We start from the raw sequence: 22,728 nt of genomic DNA on the forward strand, positions 1-22,728 counted from the left end.
AATAGGAGCAAATCTGTCGCTGTCTTTACGTCATATAATGACAGAATACACAGCCTAAGAACAAAAGGAATATTCTATAATATGACTTTTGAAAACATACATGCTCCAACAGAAGGATCAGATGAGACTGTGTTGGATGGCTTTTATGGACAGCTACTGTTGTAACGGTGACCGGAACAGTCACGGGGTTGAAGTGACGGAAAACGCGGCAGGACCCGCGGAGCGGCCCGCGAACAACAACATGACCAACGATAGACCTCACGACAACAACATGAACGAGACAACAGAGTCAAGAACCTAACAATACAACCACGTAACTCGTAAACAAAACACGAGAGTAAATACGTTGTCTAAGGCGAGGTGATATGTCCAGAGACATATGCAATGTTAGACTGGCTGGCTGAGCGAGAGGTAGGCGCTTAAGTACTGTATCGGGGATGCTGCTATTGGCCACTGCAACCACGTGTTCCACTGTGGCGCCCTCCCTCACGCTAAATGCGGGCCAGGAGCCACGCACAACCACAGCTTAAGGTGCGATGGTGCAGAGACCTCTACGGGTCTTCTACGTTCATGATGTCTGTCGGGGATTCAAATTCCGCAGTGCGTGGTACCAGAGCTACACAAAGTCTGTGAGAGGATACCTGCACCTGTACATGATTCAAGAATAGCCCTGGCATATTATAATGCAAAACTTGGAAAAGAAGGAGCTTCCGCTACCTGTTTCGGTAAGGAAAGCTTGCACAAGAAAACAAGTACTAATGAGCTGAGAGTTGCCCAGTTCACAGCTGTCAATGATCTTAAAGCAGTAAGCACATGTTTCACAAGGAAAAAATTTCACAGAAGGACTTGGTATATTTCTGGAGTGAATGATAGAAGTGAAACTGACCATATATTGATATCCAAGAGACGGGCAAGTGACAGTGAAAATGCATGCACATTTCGCGGAGTTAACTATGACCACTACCTTATAGATGCAAAAGTGAGGCAAAGGATTGCTATTCTGTATAAAGAGGAAATTATGAGAATGCTGAAATAGAACGTAGAAAAATTGGGAGATCAGCTTTCGAATATCAGAATAAATTGAAACAGAAATTACAGGTACTGGAGCACAGTAATGACATAGATAAGGAATGGCAATGTATTAAGAATAATAGCATAACTGTGTCAAAGGATGTAGTCGGGGAACCTAGAAGATCTAGAAGTGAGGGGTGGTAAGATGATGAATGTAGATAGGTGGTTCAAAAGAAGAAGTGTCTCCAAAGAGAAACAAGAATAATCCAGGCTACATACAATGAAGGGAGGATAGAAGTGCAAGGGTATGCAGAAGAAAGAAAAGGGAAACCTTAAAAAAGGGAGACACGAGATATTAAAGAGCTTTATAATAGGAATGACAGGGAAGGTGTATAAGAAGTTAAAAGAATGAACACACGGGTATAGACCTAAAATAATAGTCTGCAAGGATAAAGATGGAAACCTGCTAACAGGAAAGAGGAAAAAGATGGACAGACAGAAAGAATATTTTAAAGAAGTGCTGGAGGGCGACTGCAGTGATGGGGAGCAATGGATATACCATACAGTAGATCCAAAAATAGAAGAGTGTAGACTTGCATAAACACAGAAGGTGGTGAACTGTAAAAATCACATACCTCCAGGAAATGATGGAATAATTGCCGAGCTTTTAATGAGAGGAGGCATTACTTTACACAAATGAATATTTAAATTTCTCTCTTTAATCTGGAATCAAGAAAGAATTCCAGAATAATGGACTATAGTTGTAATCCAGCCGATACATAAGAAAAGCAACAAAGCACGGTGTTCTAACTACAGAGAAATAACTCTGTTGAATGTGGCACAAAAGGTTTTATCTGGAATCCTATACAATAAACTACACTCCTGGAAATGGAAAAAAGAACACATTGACACCGGTGTGTCAGACCCACCATACTTGCTCCGGACACTGCGAGAGGGCTGTACAAGCAATGATCACATGCACGGCACAGCGGACACACCAGGAACTGCGGTGTTGGCCGTCGAATGGCGCTAGCTGCGCAGCATTTGTGCACCGCCGCCGTCAGTGTCAGCCAGTTTGCCGTGGCATACGGAGCTCCATCGGAGTCTTTAACACTGGTAGCATGCCGCGACAGCGTGGACGTGAACCGTATGTGCAGTTGACGGACTTTGAGCGAGGGCGTATAGTGGGCATGCGGGAGGCCGGGTGGACGTACCGCCGAATTGCTCAACACGTGGGGCGTGAGGTCTCCACAGTACATCGATGTTGTCGCCAGTGGTCGGCGGAAGGTGCACGTGCCCGTCGACCTGGGACCGGACCGCAGCGACGCACGGATGCACGCCAAGACCGTAGGATCCTAAGCAGTGCCGTAGGGGACCGCACCGCCACTTCCCAGCAAATTAGGGACACTGTTGCTCCTGGGGTATCGGCGAGGACCATTCGCAACCGTCTCCATGAAGCTGGGCTACGGTCCCGCACACCGTTAGGCCGTCTTCCGTTCACGCCCCAACATCGTGCAGCCCGCCTCCAGTGGTGTCGCGACAGGCGTGAATGGAGGGACGAATGGAGACGTGTCGTCTTCAGCGATGAGAGTCGCTTCTGCCTTGGTGCCAATGATGGTCGTATGCGTGTTTGGCGCCGTGCAGGTGAGCGCCACAATCAGGACTGCATACGACCGAGGCACACAGGGCCAACACCCGGCATCATGGTGTGGGGAGCGATCTCCTACACTGGCCGTACACCACTGGTGATCATCGAGGGGACACTGAATAGTGCACGGTACATCCAAACCGTCATCGAACCCATCGTTCTACCATTCCTAGACCGGCAAGGGAACTTGCTGTTCCAACAGGACAATGCACGTCCGCATGTATCCCGTGCCACCCAACGTGCTCTAGAAGGTGTAAGTCAACTACCTTGGCCAGCAAGATCTCCGGATCTGTCCCCCATTGAGCATGTTTGGGACTGGATGAAGCGTCGTCTCACGCGGTCTGCACGTCCAGCACGAACGCTGGTCCAACTGAGGCGCCAGGTGGAAATGGCATGGCAAGCCGTTCCACAGGACTACATCCAGCATCTCTACGATCGTCTCCATGGGAGAATAGCAGCCTGCATTGCTGCAAAAGGTGGATATACACTGTACTAGTGCCGACATTGTGCATGCTCTGTTGCCTGTGTCTATGTGCCTGTGGTTCTGTCAGTGTGATCATGTGATGTATCTGACCCCAGGAATGTGTCAATAAAGTTTCCCCTTCCTGGGACAATGAATTCACGGTGTTCTTATTTCAATTTCCAGGAGAGTATTACCAACTGTGGAAGATGTATTGGATGATTATCACCGTGGCCTTATGCCTAACACATCAACTGTGGATCAGGTATACGTACTGAGACAAATACAGGAAAAGGCATATGAATATAATATACAGTTCAACAGTATCTATGTGAACTTCAAGCAGGCCTTTGATAATTTTTAATAGGGAAGAGATGTTAGAGGATATAAAACTGCTTTGGAAGGGACGGCGAATTAATCAATTGTTTTAGTATCAGTAATGGAGTTCAACAAGGTGCTGCTCTTTCCACAATACTTTTCAATTTGACCTTAGAAGCAATTGTAAGAAAACTGAAAATAGCTGGGCACACGGGTATAAACACCACACAATTGAATGCATATACTGCTGATTTTTCAGTTATGAGTAGATGAAGGATGTCACTGGGGAGAGAAGCCACTCAGCACAGGGGACTGGAAATTAATGACTAAAAGACTAAATATATGAAACTCCATACAATAGAGGGCACCAAAATCTGCATAGCTGGTCAGCAGGAGGTTTTAATTTTCAACATGTAAATGATCATAAAAATCTAGGGGCTAATACTGTCTCTCTTTCCAAGCATTAATCCCGACCTGGCAGGGTCTGCTGTTAAGGTTAACTGGATGTGGTGTGTTAATTTTAAGGGGTGGCTGGATGCCCCTTCTGTCGCCACCCCTTCCCCCCTGGGACGGAATCAGTGTACCCCAACTCTCTGCATCAAGTGTAAATCGTGACATAGTGCGAACATGTTTCAAATGGCTGTGAGACGTGTAACTGAGGCAGAATATGTGTGTGTGTGTGTGTGTGTGTGTGTGTGTGTGTGTGTGTGTGTGATGTTTCAAATGGCTGTGAGCCGTGTAACTGAGGCAGAATGTGTGTGTGTGTGTGTATGTGTGTGTGTGTGTGTGTGTGTGTGTGGGGAGGGGGGGGGGGGCACCAACCCAATATTCACCAAGCGGGATGTGGAAAACCGCCTAAAAACCACATCCAGGTTGGCCAGCACACAGGTCCTCATCAATAGTCTGCCGGGCGGATTCGATCCGGGACCGGCACGCCTACCCGAGTCCACGAAGCAGCGCATTAGTGCTCTCAGCTACCCTGGCGAGTCATCTAGGGGCTAATATTAATAAAGTAAATTCCATGTTCACTGAAATAAAAGCAAACTTTTTAAGTGCTAATAGGTGTTACCATACATTTATGAGGGCTATCCACAAAGTACATTACGTTTTCGTTTGTGTCTGTTAGGGGCGGGGCTAGCGCAGCCATCTTGGTGTAATGGCATTCCGCCGCTCAGTCGGCATCCTGGCGTGCTAATGGGAGGTTCGTGCTGTACTCCATTGAGTTACTGTGACAGTTTGAAATGTCAGCGTTAATTGAAAATGCCACGACGTGTGAAGTGCGTGCTGTAATAAGGTTTCTGACTGCAAAAAACTGTACACCGATAGAAATCTATCGGCAGCTTTGTGAAGTGTATGGAGACAACATAATCACTGAAGGTGGAGTGTGCCAATGGGTCATAAAATTTAAAAATGGCTGAACTAACGTTCACAACTAAGAGCAAAGTGGAAGACCCAGCATAGTGACTGCCGAACTTGTTGAAAAAGTCAATGCCGCGGTCCGTGAAAACCGTAATTTCACAATAACGGAAAACACTATGAATTTTCCACAAATTTCCCGAAGTTTGTTGCACGAAATCATTACCGAAAAGCTTGGTTACCACAAGTTTTGTGTAAGATGGATACCAAAAATCTTGACAGAGATCCACAAAAATCAGCAAATGGCTGCAGCGTTAACGTTTTTGGATGCTTACGAGAAAGATGGCAACTCATTACTCGATCGAATCGTTACTGGTGACGAAACATGGGTTAAGCATGTGAACTGCGAGACAAAATTGCAGTCAATGCAGTGGGGGCACACAAATTCCCCCCAAAAACCCAAGCAATGCATGCAGACAATGTCGGCAAGGAAGGTGATGGCGACTGTCTTTTGGGACAGAAAAGGTGTGATTTTTTGGATTTCCTGGAAAGAGGCACTACAATAAACTCTCAAAGGTATTGCCAAACTCTGCACAACCTCAGAAGAGCAATACAAAACAAGCAAAGGGGAAAGTTGGGCTCAAAGATCTTGCTGATTCACGACAACGCCCGGGCCCACACGGCAAATGCCACTCGTGAAGTCCTCGAATCTTTTAAGTGGGAATTGTTTCCTCGTCCGCCGTACAGTCCCGACCTGGCACCGAGCGACTTCCACTTATTCCCAGCAATGAAGAAGTGGTTGGCTATGCAGCGTTTTGATGACGACGCACAGCTTCAAGAAGAGGTAACCACGTAGTTGAAGGCGCAGGTGGCCGAATTTTACGACGAAGGAATTTCCAAGCTCGCCCATCACTACGATAAGTGCCTTAATTTAAATGGCAACTATATAGAAAAGTAGTATTTAAGTGTGGCTTTCATCTGTATATAACAAAAAAAAATTTTCAATACTTTATTTATTTTTAATTCCAAAACGTAATGTACTTTGTGGATAGCCCTCGTATAAAGCTGATGACATCTTGAATGGTAAATCAACAGCTCAACATGGCTATATGCAGGTGCGAAGCATTGACATTAACCAGCACTGATGAACAACAACTCAGAATATTTGAACAAAGAATACTATGTAAAATTTATGAAGAGATTCAAAACAATTACGGTACTTAGATAGCAAGAACCAATCATGGTTTGGATCATCTCATACAGGGAACTGATACTGTAAGGCTAATTAAAATTAAAAGAACAGCTTGGCTGGTGCACATCCTAAGTACAGAGGACACAAGAGCTACAAAGAAGGTGTTCCACTGGAAACCAACAGGAAGAAGGTTAAAAGGAAGATCACGTAAATTGTACTTTGGAGGAAAGAATATATAATTATTCCTGCACTCATGGTAAATAAATAAATAAATAAATTATAACATTTAACAGGCCATTGCACCTTTCCAGAAACAGAATATAAAAAAATAGCAAACAAATACACTCTGACCATATTCCACATAAATTAACTGCAGAGTGCATTTCGTCCTTGTACAAATGATTATGAGTTCTAGTTTCGTGAAACAAAAAACTATTGTTATTATTATTATTGATTGTATTGAAGAGAGGTGCAGCTTTTTCACTGAAAAGTCAAGATTTAACCATATTTCCAAGCTCATTTCCCTTCCCTTCCTTCTCTGCATTCTCCTCTATTCAAAGAACACATCGATGTTTTCATGTTTCCTGCAAGGCATGGTCTTTAGGGATGTGTGTGTGTGTGTGTGTGTGTGTGTACCCCTTTACCCCTTCCCATCCATCTCTCTCTCTCTCTCTCTCTCTCTCTCTCTTTCACACACACACACACACACACACACACACACACACACACACACACACACACACATACACGCTCTTCCTCTCTCTCCCTCCCCCCTCTCTCTATGAAATATTTACATTGACTTCTATTTCTTTCAAAGTAGTCTTGAAATTAAATTGAAGATGGCAACTACATTTTAGACTTACACATTCACGTTCTGTCGTTCTTGAGTCGTTGCCGCAAACCAGTCATCAGATGAAGAACTATCTTGAGATTTTCTGTAGTGGAAGAAAAATATTTCTTTGGAAAAATTCATTGTTTTATACAGTTGCATCTTATTTTTCTTCATAAATGTATAAAATATGAATCACCATTTCACAGCACACAACTGTCATAAAAGGGCATTAAAGACAAATCCAAAGATTTTTCCAACGAAATTTGACAGTAATGTCAGATCAGTTATTGTGTGTGATACAATATAACTGTCTTATTGCTGTCGGGGATAGATCACAATGGAGCTGATTTGGTATTAATCTCATTTGATGTTAGAAAATTTTTCAATTTACATAACTATAATTAACAAATGTCAAGTGCAACATTCCATGTTATTCACTAGCGTGTAAAATATACTCCAGATTTTAAACACCAACAGTCCTTTTCCAAGGAGATAAAAAAATTAGATTAGAATGTACCACTAGTATTAATCTTAGGAATGCTTTTAAGACTGGAACACAAACTACACATGGACAAGAATGGGGCAGAAAATCAGAATGGCATTTTTAAAGGAACCACACTTTTTATCAAGAAACAGTGGCATGATTTGAATATCAAAGAAGTCAGGCACGGACAGGTATGAGTATTACCAAACTATTAAGTTAATAAGTTGTGACAGCAAAAGAGTAACAGAAGGATCAAAAGATAGAATCCAACATGGGATAAGATCAGTTCAGATCCTGAAGAGATTTAGGAACACATTAGGCAGTATTATTTCAGAAACTTATTTCTGAAGATAGGTGAAGGAAAAACAAGCCCACATTGACAGCATTTGTAGATTTGGAAGTGTTCTTTAAATATACTGATTAGAATACACTCTTTAAAATTGTGAAATTGCCAGAGACAAAACACAGGAATAAAAGGTTATCAATAATTTGTATGAAAACAAGACTGCAGATATAAAGAGTTGAGGGATATGAAATGGAATCAATAGTTAAGAAGGAAGTGACACTATACTGTAGCCTTTCCCATTATTAATCAATCAGGTAGAAAAGGAAACTGAGGAAAAATTTGGAAATGGAGTTTAAGTTCACAGTGAAAAAATAAGAACTATAAGTTTTGTTGATGATACTGTAATTCTGTGCAAGACTGCAAAGACTTGGAAGATCAGGTGAACCTTTTTTTGATGATATTGTAATTCCATGCAAGACTGCAAAGATTTCGAAGATCAGTTGAACAGAATGGATAGTGTCCTAAAAAGAGGTAATAATATAAGCAAGAAAAAAGTAAAACAAGTGCAATGAAGTGTGATAAGATTGAGTCAGCTTGTTGAGAGAATCAGATTACTAGATGAGATGGGCAGGAAAACAACTGATGATGGCTGAAGCAAAGAAGATATAAAAGGCACACTGGCAATAGCAAGAAAAGCTTTTGTGAATAAGAGAAATATGTTAACACTTATATCAGTATACATAAATATATTACACAAATTTAAGTATTAATGAGTCTTTTGTGAAGTGTACCCTTATACAAGGATGATAAACAGTACATTTTTAGAACCATTGCAAAACGCCGCTTTCAGTGTCACTGGTATTTTGGCAGTACACTACAACAGTTGTATTATCATCTACTAACTGCAAGTACTATGACTAGTGAATCATCGCTCTCTCGGTCTCACAGATGAGAAAGTTGAAACTCCAGCGTTGTACAGAATAGTAACAATTCTGTGGTGATTATTGGAAATGATATTTGTTTGTGACACAGAGGAGACCTTAAATAGTGTGGGTCAAAAGCCTGATGAAGTATAGGTTCTGATAAGATAGAACAATAAAAATTTCAGTGTGGTTTGACCCGTTATCTTTGACAGGTGAAGCAAACTTGATCCGAAATGAGTCGATTCATTGTAATTACACCAACAGGGAATAATTTAAAACAATTTCATTCTCATTAGATTTCTAATTTGTGACGTGGTCCAATTCACATACGTACATTTGACTCAATAAAGCAGATGGAGTTATAAAAAGCAGCAACATAATTTTTCATTATGAGACTGACAAAGTTGGTAGATGCATAGTTTACCTGTGGAATTCCAAATCGTTTCCAAAATTTCGTTATTGCATTAAGCAAGCTGTTTTCTCTTATGGATCACAATGATGTCTCGATTAGAAACTGCCACTCAGGAGTATACATCTATAAGGCACACTGTAAATAAGCTTTCTGAGGACAGTTTGAGTCTATCTTCAAGTCACGGCCAGTGCCATTCGAGCTACCATTCTACGTTTACATTCAATACCCCCTGTTACATTTCTTTGGCATGGGTCCCACACACTTCGGCAATTTTTAGGATGGCTTGCCAATTGTTTTGTAAGCAATATCCTTTGTAGATTGATTGCATTTACCTGGTATACTAACAATGAAATGTAGTCTGCAGCCTGCTTTTCCTGCGACTGAGTTAATGTGATCATTCCATATCATATCCCTAAAAATCATTACAGCCAGATATTTGTATGAGTTGACTGATGATTCCAATTTTGTGCATGTTTATCTCAGCAGTTTATCATCATCATCATCATCATCATCATCATCATTGTATATAGTTCAGCAACAAAACTGTTTTATACATGTAACCAAAAATACATAGGCCTAACTGTTTACACCACATAAACATTCAACAGCACAGACTACAAACGAAAGTTGACATGCTCAATTCAGATGAATACCTCACTGGATACTTCATGTACAAGCTACCCTTGATACCAAAAGGGAAATGTCTGTTAGGACACTCATTTGCAAAGTGGTCCATTGTCTGAATATCACCACAGTGATACGACTATCTGTCCAAAAACCCAACTTGTGCAGGTTGTATTAGCACATACCTTCTCAAGTCCAGAATCAATTGAGCTTTACCTACACCTATGCAGGATGATGAAAGCCTAGAAGTTAAACAGTTGAGTTGTCAGTAAATTTATGGTTTTGGGTTTTTATGGCTTGTCACTAATGTTCCCATTCATTTTCCAAGTGGAATACAGTGAAGAGCATTTGGACTGATTTTTCATATGCCTGTCTTCTGGATTTGAGGTGTTTCAAGTGAATCGAAAATTAATCTTCATAACGAGGTATTGATTAATTTTTAGAAACTTGCTGACAAAGGTTGTAGTAAGCTGCCTTTTGATGAACGTGTGCTGGACAGATGTTCAATAGTATTGGTAGCCAGTACATTGGTGTAGATCTGACCGTGCTACTAATTAGAGGTCTGCATCTGATGTTTATGCTCGCTTGAATTGCTTAGAGCATGCAGTTGCGTGTAAGTCTCTCAGATGTCAATACAGTCACTTTGGACTGAGGGGGCAACAGCACTTGACTTTCATGACGCTCGTTGGAACATTGCACACTCGAATTGCTTGGCCATCTGCTATAGTTACCCGAGTGCCTCTAAGTCTCCTGCTGTAGGATCATGGCGCATGAACATGAGATGAAAGAGTGTGCGAAAGCTAAACCTAATTCAAAATAATATATGCTGGGTGCAAAAGACAGTGCCTGTAACAATGTTGGGGAGAGATTTTCGTTAGCACCTGACAAGGGTGTCGGCTACATAGGCCTATCTTGGATACCCACCATTAGAAATCTCAAAGCACATGTCTGCAGTTTTACAATAAAGTAACAATATTATGAAACAAAAAGATGCCATCCACCATGTAGAGGAGGTGCTGAGTTGCAGATAGGCACAACAAAAAGACTGTCACAAATAAAGCTTTTGGCCATTAAGGCCTTTGTCAGCAACAGATGACTGACACACACACACACACACACACACACACACACACACACACACTGCAGTGTGGTTTCAGTTGCCAGGAGCTTGTAAAATGTCAGTTCAGAATTGAGAGATCTAGACATTTCCAACATTTTGCTTCCTGTTACGATAATAGTACGAAATACTGAAAGACAAGCCAATGAAATACAAGCAAGTATGATGGGCAGCATTGTTCAGGCTGTAGGCGTGAGCGCATGTGGATGTACAGTTGATATATGGACTGACAGATATCAGAAAATGTGTTACCGTCTAATAGTGTGGACTTGGCTTATTGAGATTAGGCACTGCGAAATATGGCACTGGCGCCAAGTCACTTTTCGGAGAGAGAGAGAGAGAGAGAGAGAGAGAGAGAGAGAGAGAGAGAGAGGGAGAGAGAGAAAAAAATGGACAATTTACTAAGAACTACATTGCGGAAACATTATTCAAATTGTTAGGAGTAAATGCCCACCATTTTAATAAGATATCATTTGAAACAGACAAAGACTTTAATGTAATTAAGGCACTGTAAAACTTTCAGCATTATTAATGATTTGAATGTAGTCCTGAAACATATGTTACATGACAATTACTTAATAAACGGCTCGAAGTAGTTTATTCCACAACTTATGCTGCTAAAGATAGTTACCGTTTCACGAAGAAAACTGATGACCTGAATTCACTATAGACGAAGTTGAAGCAAGAAAAGTAGAGTAAGTGTAACAGCTTGTTTAGAATGCTACACAATGTACTAAGGAACGACGACAAAGTCATGGAACTGCTCCTGGAGAGAGGTGTGTCTGAAAAACTTACTGATTACAACAACCACACTGCAAAAGAACTCATGACATTTTTAGAACCATTCAGAGATGCAACAGGAATTCTAGAAGGCAAGAAGTTTCCAACAGTTCTGTTTGTTTTGTTACAGGTGCACAAACTGAAAAGTCATTGTAATATAGGACCTGAAGATACAAGGGTGCATACGTATAAATTATTCTAGACAAGTTGCATGTCCAGCAAATGAAAACTGTGCTTAATTACAAAACGCTGCTTTCAGTGTCACTGGCATTTTCGCAGTCCACTACAACAGTTGTATTATCATCTACTAACTGCAAGTACTATGACTAGCGAATCATCGCTCTCTCGGTCTCACAGATGAGAAAGTTGAAACTCAAGCGTTGTACAGAATAGTAACAATTCTGTGGTGATTATTGGAAATGATATTTGGTGGTGGTGGTTGTTGGATGCTTAAGGGGGACTAAACAGCGAAGGTCATCAGTCCCCCATTCCAAAATCAGGCGAGCCGAAAATCTACGAAGCAGATAAAAACCAAAGGGGGAGGAGACGTCCCCCCAGGCGCTAAAAGCACACAAATGCAGCAACAAACACTACAGACAAGAACAGGACACAGGAACACCAGACAGAAAGAAACAGAAGAAAGGAAGATGGCCGGAGACTGGTTGACTGACCACGAGATCAAAAATGGGAAAGAGTCAACCATCTCACGGCACACCAGAACGGCAACAGACACAAGGACAATAGACACAGAAAGGGAAAGGCGCAGGACCTCCCTAAATCGAACCATAAAACGGACTACCACGGATAAAATTTAAAACGGTATCAGCCATGGAGGCATCGTCGGATAAAACCAAAGCCAAAGTGCCCGGGAGATTAAAAGATTGCCGGAGTGTGCGCAGTCGAGGACACTCCAGCAAAATGTGGCCGACCGTCAGCCGGGACCCACACTGACACAAGGGGGGATCCTCCTGACGTAACAGATGGCCGTGCGTCAGGTAGGTATGGCCGATGCGCAGCCGACACAGGACTACCGAGTCCCTGCGAGAAGCTCGCAGGGAGGAACGCCACACATCGGTCGTCCCCTTGACAGCCCGTAGTTTATTCGGGGCTGTCACGCCACGCCACTCAGCAGCCCACATCCCAAGTACCTTACGGCGCAACACCAGCTGCTGGTCGCGAGCCGTAAGGCCGATCTCCAAAGCTGGGGCGTCTATCGCCCCTTTGGCCAGCCTGTCAACACGTTCGTTCCCTGGGATGCCAACGTGACCTGGCGTCCAAACAAAAACCACCGAACGACCAGAGTTGGTAATGGTGGAAACAGACTCCCGAATAGAGGACACCAGAGGAGAAGAGGGATAGCAGCGGTCGATGGCCTGGAGGCTGCTCAGGGAGTCACTGCAGATGACGACGGACGCATCTGAGCAGGAACGCATATGCTCAAGAGCTCGCAAGATGGCCACCAGCTCTGCAGTAAAAATACTGCAGCCAGCCGGCAAGGAGCGTTGCTCAACATGGGCAGCTTGAGCAAAAGCGTAGGCAGTGCGACCATCAACCAGGGAACCATCAGTGTAGACAGGCTCACAGCCCGGAAATGATTCGAGGAGCGCAAGAAAACGGCGACGGAGGGCCACAGGCGGAACCGAGTCCTTAGGTCCCTGTGCCAAATCCAGATGGACGGACGGCTGGGACAAACACCAGGGAGGCGTAGGTGTATGGACCCGGAAGGGAGGCAGAAGAGGGAATGACCCCAGTTCTGACAGCAGGGATTGGACACGGACAGCTACGGAAAGCCCAGACCGAGGTCGCCGTTCGGGCAGGTGGTGGACCAAGGCAGGGAAAAGCAGGCGACGATTGGGATGGCCTGGCGAGCAATGTACGTGGACAGCATAGTCGGCGAGCAGACGATGGCGGCGAATCCACAGCGGGGGAACCCCGGCCTCCACCAGCAGACTATCCACGGGGCTGGTGCGAAAAGCGCCAGTTGCAAGCCGAACCCCACAGTGATGTATGGGGTCTAACAACTTCAACACTGAGGGTGACGCAGACCCATAGGCCAGGCTCCCATAATCAAGCCGGGACTGCACAAGGGCTCTGTACAATTGCAGTAGCGTGCAGCGATCTGCACCCCAAGACGTGTGGCTAAGGCAGCGGAGGGCGTTGAGGTGCCGCCAGCATTTTTGCTTCAGCTGAGTAACATGAGGAACCCATGTGAGCCGGGCATCAAACACGAGTCCCAAGAAGCGGCAAGTGTCCACCACTTCAAGCAGGTGGCCATCGAGGTAAAGGTCAGGATGAGGGTGGACCGTCCGACGCTTGCAGAAGTGCAAAACCCGAGTCTTGGCAGCAGAGAACTGAAAACCATGAGCCAGAGCCCATGATGCTGCCTTGCGAACGGCGACTTGCAACCTGCGTTCGGCGACTCCCGTAGTCGTGGAGCTAAATGAGATGCAGAAGTCGTCGGCATACAAAGAAGGAGACACCGACGACCCCACTGCTGCAGCCAGACCATTAATGGCCACTAGAAATAACGAGACGCTCAACACCGAGCCCTGCGGGACCCCATTTTCCTGTATATAAGAGGAACTAGAGGTGGCACCGACTTGCACCCGGAAAGAGCGGCGCAATAAAAAGCTTTGAAGAAAAGCCGGGAGCCGACCACGAAGACCCCACCCATGCAACGTGGCGAGGATGTGATGCCTCCAGGTGGTGTCATACGCCTTCCGCAGATCGAAAAATACAGCAACAAGGTGTTGACGTCGGGCAAAAGCCGTACGGACAGCAGATTCCAGCCGCACCAAATTGTCCACTGCAGACCGGCCCCGACGGAAGCCACCCTGGGATGGAGCGAGGAGACCGCGCGACTCAAGGACCCAACACAAACGCCGCCCCACCATACGTTCGAGCAAATTTGCACAAAACGTTGGTGAGGGTAATGGGACGATAGCTGTCCACCGCCAGGGGGTCCGCACCGGGCTTCACGATGGGGACAATAAGACCCTCTCGCCATTGCGACGGGAACACGCCCTCGCTCCAAATGCGGTTAAAGATGGTGAGGACGTGTCTCTGGCAGTCCCTGGAGAGATGCTTCAGCATCTGCGCGTGGATGCAGTCCGGTCCTGGTGCTGTATCAGGGCAATCGGCGAGGGCAGCGAGGAGTTCCCTCTCGCTGAAAGGAGCATTGTATGTTTCACAATGACGCGTGTGGAATGAGAACGGCGTCCGCTCGGCTCGCTCCTTTAGAGAGCGAAAGGCGGGGGGATAGGATGCAGTCGCAGAGCTCTGAGCAAAGTGCGCGGCTAGCCGTTCAGCAATGGCGGCAGCGTCCGTGCAGACAGCGCCGTCCAAGGAGAGCCCAGGGACACCCACAGGGGTCTGGGAGCCATAAATCCGCCGGATCCGGGACCACACGTGCGAGGACGAGACACGGGAGCCCAGGGAGGAGACGTACCTCTCCCAGCACTCCTGCTTACGCCGTGCAATAAGACGACGGGCGAAGGCACGGAGCCTCTTAAAGGCGATGAGGGTCTCCAGAGACGGGTGCCGCCTATGACGCTGGAGAGCCCGCCTACGGTCGCGAATAGCCTCAGCAATCTCCGGCGACCACCAGGGCACAGCCTTCCGCCGAGGGAGGCCAGAGGAACGGGGGATGGTAGCCTCGGCCGCTGAAATGATGGACGTGGTTAAAACACAGACCACCTCGTCAATGTCACCCTGTGGGGGAGACGCAATGGTTACAGCGGAAGTAAAAGCTGGCCAGTCAGCCCTGTGGAAAGCCCAGCGGGGCAAGCGCCCAGAAGAATGACACTGTGGCAGTGACAAATAGATGGGAAAATGGTCACTACCACACAGGTCAGGAAGCACCCTCCAGTGGAGGGATGGGACAAGTCCAGGGCTGCAAATAGAGAGATCGATGGCCGAGAACGAGCCATGGGCCACACTGAAATGCGTGGGAGCACCGGCGTTTAAGAGGCTAAGGTCGAGCTGAGCCAACACATGCTCCACGGCCCGACCACGATCATCGGAGACAGTCCCACCCCATAGAGGGTTGTGGGCATTGAAATCGCCCAGCAGCAAAAAAGGTGGCGGCAGTTGTGCTATCAGAGCAGCCAGGACATGCTGCGCGACAGTACCATCAGGTGGAAGGTAAATACTGCAGACGGTGATAGCCTGTGGCGTCCACACCCGAACAGCGACAGCCTCTAAAGCTGTTTGTAGAGGTACAAACTCGCTGTGAAGAGAGTTCAGGACATATATGCAGACGCCACCAGACACCCTTTCGTAAGTTGCCCGGTTCTTAAAATAACCCCGATAGCCACGGAGGGCGGGGGTTCGCATTGCTGGAAACCAAGTTTCCTGCAGAGCAATGCAAAGGAAAGGATGACGGCTGATAAGTTGGCGGAGCTCAGCTAAATGGTGGAAGAAACCGCTGCAGTTCCACTGGAGGATGGTACTGGCCATTGCTGGGAAAGGCGTGACGGGATGGGGAAGGCAGATTACGCCACTGGGTCACCTGCTGCCTCCAAGTGAGCACTTGTGCCAGTGCTTTCCATGGCGTCGGAGGGACTGGCGAGATCGAGGTCCTCAGCGGACGCCAGGATCTCCACCTCGTCCTCAGACGCAGAGGTTGAAGGTTGCGGTGGGACAGGTGCCACCACAATGTCAGGATGCTTGGGAGCCTTTTTCTTCAACGGCTTCGCACGCTGTGCCTTGGGAGGGTCTGGCTGGGAGGGCCCCACTGGGTCAGTCTCAGGGACGGACGACGACCGTGAAGCCCTATGACCAGCGACCGGTTGTTGCTTCAAAACTTTGCGGGTATCCGCTTTGACACTGGGCAAAGCCTGGGAAGGGAGGGCCCCAAGGGACCCCTTCCTGGCTAGAGTAGCCGAAGAAGCCCTACGCTTCTCCGGCTGGGAAGGGGGGACGAATGTCCCCGATGGTTGGGGTGGTGTCGCTCCTGGAGTAGATGGAGCAACAGAGGGCGAAGTGCTCCCCACAACCAAGGGGGCCGGGTCATTTTGACATAGCTGAGAGGCAACAGTACGTGACGACACGGGAGAGGATCGGACCGCTGTTGCAGCAGCGGCATAGGTGGATGTCATGGGCACAGGATGTAGCCGCTCATATTTCCGCCTTGCCTCTGTGTAGGTCAGGCGGTCCAGGGTCTTATATTCCATTATCTTCCTTTCCTTCTGGAAGATCCGACAGTCCGGTGAGCAGGGGGAATGGTGTTCTCCACAGTTAACACAGACGGGAGGCGGAGCACATGGAGTATCAGGATGCGAAGGACGTCCGCAATCCCGACACGTGATGCTGGAAGTACAGCGAGATGACATGTGCCCGAACTTCCAGCATTTAAAACACCGCATCGGAGGAGGGATATATGGTTTCACATCACAACGGTAAACCATCACCTTAACCTTTTCGGGTAAGACATCACCCTCAAAGGCCAAGATGAAGGCACCGGTGGCTACCTGATTATCCCTCGGACCCCGATGGACGCGCCGGACGAAGTGAACACCTCGTCGTTCGAGGTTGGCGCGTAATTCATCGTCGGACTGCAGAAGAAGATCCCTATGGAATATAATACCCTGGACCATGTTGAGACTCTTATGCGGCGTGATGGTAACTGAAACATTCCCCAACTTGTCACAATTGAGCAACCTCCGTGACGGGGCAGAGGATGCCGTTTTGATGAGCACAGAGCCAGAGCGCATCTTGGACAAGCCCTCCACCTCCCCGAACTTGTCCTCTAAATGCTCCACAAAAAACTGGGGCTTGGTCGACACGAACGATTCTCCATCAACCCGCATACACACAAGGTACCGGGGTGAATATTCGCCACTGCCTTCTTTAGCAAGACGTTCCTCCCATGGAGTAGCTAGGGAGGGAAACGATCGCTGATCCAATTTCTTCCCGTTGAGGTTAGACCTCGATCGCTTAGAGACTGCTGGTGGAGGCCCACCAGCGATAGATGATGTACCACGCTTCATTGCGGGTCATCCGCCCTGATGCCACCTACTCCGACCAAGGGCCCTCCCCACGGGCGCCACCCAGCCACAGCAAAGGCCACCTGGCAGGATGGCCATTGCCGGGAGTCCCGATGCCCCAGGGAGATGGGCATCTACTCCTTGGCATACATGGGGAGTGAACGGCGCAGGCATCAGTAGAGCGATCCCTGTGTTGTCAGGGGGCTACAACCAAGAGGGTACATGGCGACCCCACCACAACGGACTGGCTACCGTGCTGGATCTTAGGTGCAAAAATGGCCAAGGTCGTCGTCACAGTTAAAAGAAACACTGCAGAGTGCAGCGTGGTAATCGCCCAAGAGATCGAAAACGAGCGGGACACCATTGCAATTGCACGAAGGATACAGTGCACCATGTAAGGTGCCCTTCCCCAATTGGCTCGCTCTTCGGAATAATTTAGATAGATGGAGGTCAAACCCGAGAGGGGACCATCACATAAGGCCGAAACGTTTGAGACTCCTTTTAGTCGCCTCTTACGACAGGCAGGAATACCGCGGGCCTATTCTAACCCCCGAACCCGCAGGGGGGAATGATATTTGTTTGTGACACAGAGGAGACCTTAAATAGTGTGGGTCAAAAGCCTGATGAAGTATGGGTTCTGATAAGATAGAACAATAAAAATTTCAGTGTGGTTTGACCCGTTATCTTTGACAGGTGAAGCGAACTTGATCCGAAATGAGTCGATTCATTGTAATTACACCAACAGGGAATAATTTAGAAACAATTTCATTCTCGTTAGATTTCTAATTTGTGACGTGGCCCAATTCACATACGTACATTTGACTCAATAAAGCAGATGGAGTTATAAAAAGCAGCAACATAATTTTTCATTATAAGACTGACAAAGTTGGTAGATGCATAGTTTTCCTGTGAAATTCCAAATCGTTTCCAAAATTTCGTTATTGCATTAAGCAAGCTGTTTTCTCTTATGGATCACAATGATGTCTCAATTAGAAACTGCCACTCAGGAGTAAACATCTATAAGGCACACAAACTGATCTGAGTGTAGTTCCATCAGTCTGCAGACACAGAGTGCTGATAATAATATGGTGGTAACAGCAGCACAGCGAGTGCGTCGGACTGGGCGGCTTCTACCCATCCTCTGTACAGTGCCTACCCACCCCCTGTACGGCGCCTCATTCGACAGCAGCTCACTTCCGAGCGTTTGTACTCGGGGAAGCCGTGCCAAATGCGGTGCGCTCGAGCGAGTTTGGGATTTCATACGGGCACTGATAACCGCGCAGTTGAGCGCCCCACAAACCAAACATCATCATCATCATCCATCTTCAGGCCTCCTAACCGATGTGTAGGAAGATTCCAACCTTGAATCCAGTCAAAATAAGGGCCAGCATTCAAAGACTCATATCTGTAGATTTCTGCTTGATACAGCGATCACTTCAAACATCCAGTCGCTGTATAATGCAGAAATCTACAGATACCAACCGAAGTTGGAAACTTCCTACATATCGGTCAGGAGGCCTGAAGTTGGTGTAATATATGCCAGAACTGGTAGCCCAATAAAATAACAGTTTGGAAATTAGATGGCTGAAAGGGGTTTCAATTGACATTCTACACAAACAGCCAAGGTTCCGCAATAATCTCTGAAAAGATGGACATACAGAGACTTGTGCATTTGCTCCACATGTACTACTTGCCAGTTTCCTTGCCAGGTTCACTCATGTTTGGGCCTTTTTTGCTGTTTTGGAAAGGCGAAATGATATGTTAGTGTTCTGTCTAGTGTGACACCAAGGTACAGTATGGGATCAAAAGTATCCGAACACCCCAAAAACATACATTTTTCATATTAGGTGCATTGCGCTGCAACCTACTGCCAGGTACTCCATATTAGTGACATTAGTAGTCATTAGACACCATGAGAGAGCAGAATGGGGCACTCCGCGGAACTCATGGACTTTGAATGTGATCAGGTGATTGGGAGTCACTTGTGTCATACATCTGTATGAGAGATTTCCACATTCCTAAACCTACCTTGGTCCACTGTTTCCGATGTGATAATGAAGTGGAAACATGAAGGGACACGTACAGCACAAAAGCGTACAGGCCAACCTCGTCTGTTGACTGACAGGGTCCACCGACAGTTGAGGAGGGTCGCAATGTGTAATAGGCAGACATCTATCCAGACCATTACACAGGAATTCCAAACTGAGATGGACCCACTGCACGTACTATGACAGTTAGGCGGGAGGTGAGCAAATCATCATCTCGCTTGGTGTAAGGAGTGTAAACATTGGATGACTGAACAGTGGAAAAACGTTTTGTGGAGTGTTGAATCCTTGTACACAATGTGGCAAACCGATGGCAGGATGAGGGTATGACGAATGCCCGGTGGATGTCATCTGCCAGCGTGTGTAGTGCCAAAATTAAAATCCGGAGGTGGTGCTGTTATTGTGTGGTTACGTTTTTCATGGAGGGGACTTGCACCCCTTGTTGTTTTGCGTGGCGCTATCACAGCACAGGTCTACATTGATGTTTTAAGCACCTTCTTGCTTCCCACTGTTGAAGAGCAATTCGGGGATGGCGACTGCAACTTTCAACGTGATCAAGCACCTGCTCATAATGCGTGGCCTGTGGTCACACGATAATAACATCCCTGTAATGGACTGGGCTGCACAGAGTCCTGACCTGAATCCCATAGAACACCTCTGGATGTTTTGGAATGCCGACTTCATGCCAGGCCTCACCGACCGACATCAATACCTCTCCTCAGTACAGCACTCCATGAAGAATGGGCTGCCATTCCCCAAGAAACTTTCCAGCGACTGACTGAATGTATGCCTGCGATAGTGGAAACTGTCATCAAGGCTAAGGGTGGGAGGGTGGGTCAACACCAATACTGCATTCCAGCATTACTGATGGAGGGCACCACAAACTTGTAAGCCATTTTCAGCCAGGTATCCGGATGCTTTTGCTCACATAGTGTATTTTGGCTTATCATCATAAATAGCTACACTAAGAGAATTGAACTTTGGGCTGACCTTTGCTGATGTTAGATAATTAGAGAGGTGGAAAAGATGTACTTTTTGAAGCATAAGATCTAAGTTGCCATATCTTAAACCTCCTAGTACTAGTGGGATCAATATGACCCCATAAGCACATTGGAAATAGATATCACCCTTGTTGTCAAAACTGTTATTTTGAAAATGTATGACTTTCTCCTTGTGAGTCAATTGTACCAATGATGTTTCAATAACTTTTATTTTTACAACACATTAAAATTTATTACTGGTTTCTGCACTGAGTAGCAATAGTCAGTCTGACCCCAATCTAAATTTCTTTCTCTTTCTTGAATACAATATTTATGAAAACAGAATGGTCACTGTTACATTGAACAATTGTTATGTATACTTTTATGTTTAGTTCATTGCAATACTGTCAATATATCTGACATAAATTATTTGGGGTCTATATGATCCCAACTGTATTTGCTGAGGCAAAAAAGCACTGTAGTAGGAGGGTTAAAATCTTCATACAGTTTAGTGGGGACTGTGTGTTAGATGTTCTTCAAATTCTGAAACATTTTCATTCTGATATGAAATTCCAAGATCATCTGCATACTTTCCATAAATAAGAGCGAAATATAGTCAGTTTTCAGCATGGAGAAATAACCCTTGCTTATCGCATGTGACTATCAGTCACACACTGTTTGATTATACACTGCCAGAGAAAGTGGGGAGGGGGACGGAGTAGTACACTTGCAAATACGATGTTGATTTTGATCTGATGATGGCATATGGCACCTGTGGTATAGTAGATGTACTGATAATGGTTTAAACATCATTCATCAAGAGACAGTTTAGTGGCATAGGTACCGGAACACCATCTGTGTCTATCCTCTTAGCAGGAATACTCACAGCCAGAAGGCTCAGTGTGGTGCAAGTGTGTGAAGCAAATATCTGACCTTGCCACAGAGATGCATTCGTGTTTCCTACATTCACCCGAGTGAGTTTGAAAGAGGTCAAATTGTGGCCTCCTGAGTTGTGGGGCAGTCCTCTCAGAGAACTCCCACATAAGGTGGACGTCCTGCATTAGCTGTGCAAAGATGCTGGTATCAGTAGTCACATGAACATTCTCACACCCGAGAAGAGGTTCTGGGCATCCACCCAGCACAGATGCCTGCCAAGATTGCTATATTTTAAGGCTAGCAGTGGCAGATCATACAGCTACCACAGCACAGATAAAAGGACTTGTGAGCCTTGAAGTGTCAACATGAACTGTTGCAAACTGGTTATTAGCAGTGGGACTATGGGCACACTCACCTCTAGTCTGTCTTCCACTCACACTATAGTATCGACATGCACGTCTTGACTGGTGCCATCAGAGGACCACTTGGAAGGTGGAATGGCACGCCGAGGCCTTCGGTAATGAAAGCAGATTCTTCCTACACACAAGTGAAGGTTGTCTGCATGTAATAAATGTAGCTGGTGAGGGTTGGGGTCATTTGGGGGAAGAGACCAAACAGCGAGGTCATCGGTCTCATCGGATTAGGGAAGGATGGGAAAGGAAGTCGGCCGCGCCCTTTCGAAGGAACCATCCCGGCATTTGCCTGGAGCGATTTAGGGAAATCACGGAAAACCTACATCAGGATGGCCGGAGGCAGGATTGAACCGTCGTCCTCCCGAAAGCGAGTCCAGTGTGCTAACCACTGCACCACCTCGCTCGGTGTAGCTGGTGAGTGCTGTCTCATAAGAGTGCATTTTTCCAAGGTGACCCCCACCCCCCTCTCCACATCAGGCATTGTGGTCTGGAGTGCAATTAGCTATAACTCTTGTTCACCTTTGGTGTTTCTGAAGGGGATGCTAACCAGTCCTCAGTACATGGAGAATGTCGTTAGATCTGTTATTTTGCCGTTCTTGCAACGGGAAGGTGATGTGTTGTTCTAACAGGATAATGCTCACCCACACACTGCCTGTGAAACTCAACGTGCTCTGCAAGATGTGCAGCAACTTCCCTGGTCAGCACGACCTCCGGACTTGTCTCCAATGGGGCACATGTGGGATATGTTGGGACGAGTAGTTACTCATATGACTTGTCAGCCAACAACTCTTACAGAACTACATGAACAGGTCGAGCAGACATGGCATGACATATCCTAGGACTGTATTCATCATCTGTACTGTCGACTGTCTGCCAGAATCAGTGCCTGCATTGCCGCCCGTGGAGGCTACACCACGTGTTTCAGCATGGGTCGATAGATGGTACCTCAGAACTGCTTGTACTATTGATCTGCAAACGTAATTA

At 46.3% G+C, this 22,728-nt stretch overlaps 1 protein-coding gene across 6 annotated transcripts in view; it reads right to left on the reverse strand.

The window, feature by feature from the left end:
- Positions 1-22,728, reverse strand: part of LOC124601711 (telomeric repeat-binding factor 2-interacting protein 1-like) — a 200,141-nt gene that overhangs the window by 35,186 nt on the left and 142,227 nt on the right. For all 6 annotated transcript variants that reach the window (XR_006978582.1, XM_047136269.1, XM_047136266.1 and 3 more), the window contains one exon: positions 6,849-6,920. Coding sequence is in view for 5 of the 6 variants with exons in the window: in XM_047136269.1 (XP_046992225.1) it covers positions 6,849-6,920 (72 nt within the window). In the remaining variant the exon portion in view is untranslated. The remainder of the gene's footprint in view (positions 1-6,848; positions 6,921-22,728) is intronic.

This window comes from Schistocerca americana, chromosome 1 (assembly GCF_021461395.2).
Source record: "Schistocerca americana isolate TAMUIC-IGC-003095 chromosome 1, iqSchAmer2.1, whole genome shotgun sequence".
In the NCBI taxonomy this organism is placed as follows: domain Eukaryota; kingdom Metazoa; phylum Arthropoda; class Insecta; order Orthoptera; family Acrididae; genus Schistocerca; species Schistocerca americana.